The 7,470-nt window shown below is 43.9% G+C and overlaps 1 protein-coding gene across 1 annotated transcript in view; it reads right to left on the minus strand.

Moving 5' to 3' along the window:
* The window catches only part of stk17a (serine/threonine kinase 17a), a gene marked incomplete at both ends in the record, with an annotated part of 54,061 nt that extends 46,980 nt beyond the window's left edge, over positions 1-7,081 (minus strand). The window contains one exon of the mRNA XM_079292516.1: positions 6,925-7,081. Within this exon, the coding sequence (XP_079148642.1) occupies positions 6,925-7,081 (157 nt within the window). The remainder of the gene's footprint in view (positions 1-6,924) is intronic.
* Between the last annotated feature and the right edge of the window lie 389 nt (positions 7,082-7,470).

A 7,470-nucleotide genomic window follows, 5' to 3' on the forward strand; every position in this document is an offset into this window, starting at 1 on the left:
GAACTTGAAATGCATCCCCTCCTACAGGCTGAGGGTTTTCCTTCTTTATATTAACTGACTTCAACTCCACACAGACTCAGTTGGGTTGAACGTGTGTCCAGCAGACACTCATCAAACTGACTTCAGCCCGGAGTCTGACCAGAGACTAAGCAGTCCTTTCAGTACATGGTCATGGAGCCGTCTTCACCCCAGGCCTCTGCTACAGTAAATAGCAGGAGCCCTGCTGTAAGAGCTGGTATAGACGGGCTGTCCACTCAATGGAAGGCTGTCCAGCAAAATGGACATTCAAAACGCATACAAACTAAACCATGTCCAAAGCATTCAGTATTTTTTCTTACAGTCAAAAAGAAGGGGTCTTGTCATTACTGCTCAGAGGAAGTGATGTCATGTGTCTGTCTGGAGCATGAACGTGGCCCTCACTGAGTGGGTTCAGTCCACACATGCAGGGACATTCCCCCTCACACACTTTATGAACACACGCGCTGCCAGAACGGGCAGAATGTTCTGCCCGCTGGTTTCAGGATCCTGCTCCAGTTTTCACCCAAAGGCCCAATGTGACCAGACCCTCCACAGACCTGAGCATTACAGTCAGCTCAACAGATAGACGTAACACTGAGTCCTCGAGAATGAACGAGTGCATCTACTTTCAGACGATGATGTTTGTAGTGCAGGTGAAAACAACAAACCGGGCGGGAGGGGTTGGGGCTTTAATCTGAATGAATGAATGGAATTGCAGCGCTGAGTTCAAGGCTCAGCCGGAGTCAGCCTGGAGTAAACAACAAGTGGTGCGGCCCCTTCATCTGTTATTACACTGATTAGAGCACAACAAGGGCCTCACAACGCACCAATAGGAAGCCAGTATTCTCTACACCACCTTTTAACATTTATAAAGTAGGGACAGCAAGCAGTAAAACATGCAGCAAAATAAATACTTGTATTCATAGTTGTAATATTCATGACATTTAACAACTTCTGTTACAGTCAGAAGCAGAACCAGAGAACTGGATTCAAGTGAAGGCCTTTACTGCCAAAGCAGGGTGGTGTGCTGTTTAAATGCATGTTTTAGAGCTGTGCCCACACTAACATCTAACTTCAGCTGTATGTTAAAGTAGAGATGACGTCTGTGTCTCTTAAGGGACTCACAATACAAGACCTGAATGCTGAAGGCCAACGGATCTGTGGTGGGAAACCAAACCAGGACCGCAGCTGCTCACATCTAAATGTAACTCTCCAACAGATCTGTCATTTTATTCCGTCAATATAGGCAGTTTAAAAAAATTAAAAAAACATTTTTCTCCCATAATCAGGACAATGTATTTCTATTAGAGCACTGTACAAGAATTCTGCCATCTTCATGAAAACATTCACATCTCAGTTAAACCTATTGACCCATCAGTCTTCTTTATCAGCAGTGAACTTTAAAAAGAAGTAGGGGTGGACTCTGTGGAATGGGGGGATGTGGAATAAATAAAAGGGTTTCCATGAGCCCGGGATCGGAACCAAAAGAGGGACTTTTGTAACAAAAAAGCCACCTGACAAAAATTCCTCTTTTAAAAGTTTCAACTTGAGACGTCCAGGATGTGTGAAGCAGTCTGTGCTGTCAGCCTGTTCCACTGATCTTAGCTCATGCCGCTACAGCTCAGCTCAAACCATCAACATCATCAACAGCACACTCAGACATGATCAACCAGAAATGTGTCCACAGCTGGCCATCACCAGAGATAGATAAACCCTGATCATAAGATCATCTAGAAATATTATGCAAGAGGGAGAAAGAGTTTGATCCAAGGTGACCGTTGTGCACATGAACGCGTGTCAGCCGACCTGCCCACTGCAATCACACTGCTGCTGAGATTAATGTACCCTTTCATGTTGTTCTGTAGAAGCTAATCTCAGTCACAATGTCAGCTCATGCAATGCAAAGCCACACACACACACACACACACACACACACACAACTGGTATAACAAGAGGTTGCTGGCTGGAATAACTTTAGTAGTGAAGTGTAAACTGAGCTCTTATCTCTGAAGCTGTACCTGAGTCAACACACACTCACACACACACACACACACACACACACACACACACACACACACACACACACACACACACACACACACACACACACACACACGGTTAGCTTTATTAAAGAGCTGATGGAGAACCTGTTCAATGTGACTATTAGTGGAGGTAAAAGCATGTTCTAATCAACCGGGGATTGGCCTTGTGACTCTGTAGGGGGACAGATCCCAGATCAGTTTATCCAGCAGGATGGAGGGCATTTCCTCTACTCATTACCTTTGAAGAAACCTTGTGAAACATTAACAAAGATTCCAGTTCCCTGCTATCAGACGATGGGCTGGATTTCACTTGTGTAAGGTTGCAGAAAACAAAGGGCTGGACCCAAGGGACACACAGGGTTTAGATACACAGGGAAGGTGCAGGTGATTAGACACAGCAGGTTTCAATTAAGGGCGGGGCAGACGATCACGAGAGGAACAGAGAGGGGCAGAAAGTGAAGTGAAGCAGACTGAGGAGGTGCAGGTGATTGAACGCAGCAGTGTCTAATTAGGGGAAGGGCAGACCCTCACAGGGGTGAGACAGACAAAGGCAGGAAATAAAGTGCAAGACACAGAACATCTCAATAAAACAGAATAAATAACTAAATGTCAAAGACAAATCACCTCATCACCTCATTCACTCACTGTATTGATGAAGATATGTGTTCAATGACACACCGGGAAAAAGATCACAAAATGATAATGCCATAAACGGCTGAAGATCAAAGTAATATCCCATCATACTGATAAGGCTTTGAACCAAAACTCAAGTTCAGTGTAACGTCATTTTGATGTGTTGCCATGACAACGTACTTTGTGCCGGTGTTTTAAGAGTGGAACGAGTTAAACGAACAGAAGCCTACCATGTTGAGTGTAAAAACATTTTTTAATCTCAAATTTAAAACTATTATTCAGCAACCCAAATGCTAAAGAGGCGCCATTGAGCGGTCAGAGATGTGGGGTGATTGTAGACCGTCTGTTCTGGGAGCACGAGTAGTACGTTTTACATTAGCTTACTAGCTACTAGCTAAAGGGTGACTTGTGCTTGCAGAATCCACAAGGGTTACGAGTGTCTGCGAGTGATGTTATGAACACAGAGAGAAAGGCTGGAGAAGAGAAGAATCTCAACCCGGCATCTTTCAGCAAAACCACAGCGGTGGAAAATAAATGTTTCCAGACGTGACAGCAGAGTGATGTTCGCTACTTTTAATCTATTTAGAACAGCCTCAGTCTCCATTGTTCTTATTATTACTATTTGGTTCCAGTCGTAAGGCTGACAGCAGCTTTAGTCCCGCCCACGGCACCGATTGGCTGACTGTTAGTACCCCTGTGGTACCTGTACCCCCTACCAGTTGTGCTCAGGGACCGAGCTACAAGTAAACAACAACAACAACATATATCAAGGGGTGTAAGAAATTTGAGCAAAAACCGGGGTGGTTAGTAGATATAATAAAGTGTTTAATAATTCATAATTAAGATTCATAATTAGTCATAATCATAATGGTTTTGGGGATGCATAATTAAGATAAACATAAAGTGCTGTAGGATTATAGAAGGGAGTAAGTCATAACTGACAGGATTTGAATGTGTTTGTTGCAGGTAGAGCGAGATGTGAAGACAGGCGTTTACTGAGGTGTGAGTGTAGGTAGCCAATAAAAATTGAGATAGACGAAAGGGGAGGAGTCGCGAACGAATATGAGGGAGGGATATAGCAAAGCGTTTTTCTCTTCTGTTAGGTAGCGGTCCTGGGGAAGACGTGTTCTCCTGGGACTGGGAAGAGTTTTTTCCAAAGTGGGTTGATTGTGTAATATTTCATGAGATTAATGTACACCATTGCATAACTGTAATTGCAACAGCAGGATTAAAATCCTTTCTGACGGTAAACCAGTTTCGGTAACGTTTTTAGCGCCGTGTGTCTGAAAAGCTATCAGACCACATGTGCTGGCCTGCTCCACTCTCATCGTGAGGAGTTTTTCCCTCCACAGGGGACACGCCACAACAACAGCATTGGGTTCATGCACTGGTTACTGTTGACAATAAGAATCATAATGCTTCCAAAACATGTTGTCTGTTTGCGTTTGCATGAGTTTTCTCCTAAATTCACCAAAAGTTACTATTACACATTATATATGTATATAATATACAAAATAATCGTCTTAATGTGAGTGATCAAGTGGTGAAGTTTAATGGTGATATCTATGAGTTCATGTTTTGACCCTATTCTCCTGTAGAGTCTCTAAATGTCTGTAATTTAACAAAACATCTCTTTAAAGGACGTTTCCTCTGAATGAGTTTGTTCTCAGACTCTGCTCCAGAAATCTCCACTTCAGCAGCTCTTATACATTTCATTCCTCTCTATACTCTGAAGCTTTCTACAGAGGACTTTCTACACATATCATTCATTCATTAGACTGATTTATAAATTATATTAATAAAAACATGGAGTAAATAGATTTTTTTTATGGCTGTGAACATTATTCTGATACAATGATATATCCAAAATCCCCTCAATAAAAACCTTTGACTTTAATATGCGAACAAAATAAATCAATGTTCAGATTTCTGTTCTGGAATTGCATGCAAATGAGCACATATTTAAAGATTTTGTCTACTTTGCATATCTAAACATACTTTTTCAACTTAACTAAGCAAAGACAAATCTCATTAACTTGGTAAATGTATTGACGTTAATGAATGAAGGGCATTCTGTCCTCCTATGAGCTCAATAACCTACCTTATGTGGCTGAAATGATATTTGTACAACAAATAATCACGTGCAGGATTTTATAGCATGGCAGTGTCATGTTGTCCAGATAAAAAATAACTCAAATAAAGTCACAATTACCAATTTTCTATGACTTTAAGCACAATGCTATGAAGTGATTTGAACCGGTTGCACAGTCGGTCCTACCTTCCGAGCTCTTTGCCGGGGATGATGGTGTAGTGCAGTGATTTTCAACCGGTGTGCCGCGGCACACTAGTGTGCCGCGAGAGATCGTCAGGTGTGCCGTGGGAAATTTTCTAATATCACCTAATTAACCATTGTCGGGTGTCTGTGCTGTAATAAAGTGTCGCAGATAATGTAATACTCTTCTATGGCAGTGGGTGGCAGCAGAGGGATTTAAATACCTGTAAAGACAATAGAGTTAGTGCTGCGACACGTGACAGTGACAGTTTGGGATCAAAGCAAGACGAGCAAGTGACAGTGATGAAAAACAAAAACAAAAAAAGGTGACAGTGATGGAGAAGTTTTTGAGAAGGGAAAATGCAAATGCCGAACAGGGCCCTGGACAAAATTCTGACCCAGATGAAGGCCCAAGTATGAGTGGTCGACAAAAGAAAAAAGACAAGACGGTGAGCTCGAGGCAATACAGCGAAAGCTATCTTTCATTTGGATTTACGTTCACCGGGGATGCAACGGCACCGAGTCCGCTGTGCTTGGTGTGTGGTGAGAAGCTATCCAATAGCGCCATGGTGCCAAGCAAGCTTAAACGTCATCTCCAAACGAAACACCCTTCCGTTCAAAACAAGTCGATGGACTATTTTGTACGCTTACGTACAAACAATGAGACACAGGCAACTGTTTTGAGAAAAACCACAAAGGTAAACGAGAGAGCCCTCAAAGCTAGCTACCTTGTTGCTGAACTTGTAGCTAAAACAAAAAAGTCCCGCAGCCATGGTCGGGCGCATCAAAGGCTTCGTAAGTAGGGTCAAAGAAAGAAACCCAGCTGTTACTGTTACGCACTGTTTTTTTGCACCGCGAGGCCCTCGTTGCAAAGACCTTACCAGCAGATCTAGGTCCTGTGTTGGATGATGTTGTGCGCTTAGTGAACTTTGTGAAGACGCGACCTTTGAAATCTCGCTTATTTGCGTCTCTGTGTGAGGAAATGGGAGCGGAACATAAAGTGTTATTGCTCCACACGGAGGTCCGGTGGCTGTCGCGCGGCAAAGTGCTGACCCGTGTGTATGAGCTCCGAGAGGAACTTAAAGTGTTTCTGACAGACGAGAGGCCCGATTTCTCAAAGCTGCTTGCAAGTGATCAGTGGTGTGCAAAGCTGGCATACCTGGCTGATATATTTCATCATCTGAATGAACTGAACACACGGATGCAAGGCCGAAATGAAAACCTGCTTACAAGCACTGACAAAATGAACGGATTCCGTTTAAAGGTGCAGCTCTGGCAACAACATGTGCAGCGTGGCAACCTTGAGATGTTCCCACTCACCGAGAAACTGCAGGATGGCAACACTGCTGCAATGTGCGAGGTGATTGGCAAACATTTGAAAACTCTGGAGGAGAAGTTGTCATTTTATTTCTCTTCAGCCTTCACAGAATGCCTTGACTGGGTTAGGGACCCATACAGCTCAGCATCCGTTGCTGGAAAGGACATGACTTTAAAGGAGCAAGAGGAACTCATTGAACTGAAACAAGATCGTGGTTTAAAGCTAAACTTTGCTGATCTTCCTTTGGACAGTTTTTGGTTAGCTGTTGCCAAGGAGTTCCCCATTCTGGCCAACAAAGCTATTTTGACATTGCTCCCGTTTTCAACCACATATCTGTGTGAGCTGAGCTTCTCAAGCTTGACAGCGATAAAAACTAAAAACAGAGAGAGACTGAGAGCTGTTGAGGAAGAGCTTCGTGTGTGTCTTTCTACCATTCCTGCCAGGATATCCATGTTGTGTTCATCGAAACAGGCCCAGGTTTCACACTAAGTGAGTACAAATACATTTAGAAACTATATTATTAACTATATGTATTATATGTACTGTGTTAGTGTCTTTTTGTGTCATTTTGGTTGGTGGTGTGCCCCAGGATTTTGTAAATGTAAAAAGTGTGCCGCGGCTCAAAAAAGGTTGAAAATCACTGGTGTAGTGGTCGCTGAAAGGCTCGCTGCTGATGCTGGTCTGGATCTCGGACAACAAGCCGCTGATGCCGCAGCCACGGCTCGGTTCCGCTGCCGGACTGTGCTGGAGGCCGGTCCGGCTCCTCGAGTCCATGGCGCGTGGACATTCGCGGATCATGGCGTCGTTTTAACGTCGGTTAGTTAGTTAGTTGACGTTAGTTAGTTGTCAAACATCGAGGAGAAAAGTTTAACAAACAGCAGCGCACTAACGGGACACGACCGACCGAACGAGCAACAACTTTAAAACAACATTCGCGCGACAGAAAAGTGTCACTGTATGGCGGGAAGGCACATCAACGCTTCCGCATAGTTTACCTTTCTATTTATTACCGTCACTGACGAGCTCATTTTGATGTGGTCCGGTCTGCTGTCGGCTGCTCGGTAGTCAGCGGTCCTCCACTCGCTCTTCACTGACACACCGCTCCGGTGCTGCGCGTTCAGTAACCATGGGAGCTCGTGCTGATTGACAGACGGGCTGACCAATGGGGTGAAAAATGTCCTGTTCAT

Source organism: Melanostigma gelatinosum, assembly GCF_949748355.1.
Source record: "Melanostigma gelatinosum genome assembly, chromosome: 20".
NCBI lineage: Eukaryota > Metazoa > Chordata > Actinopteri > Perciformes > Zoarcidae > Melanostigma > Melanostigma gelatinosum.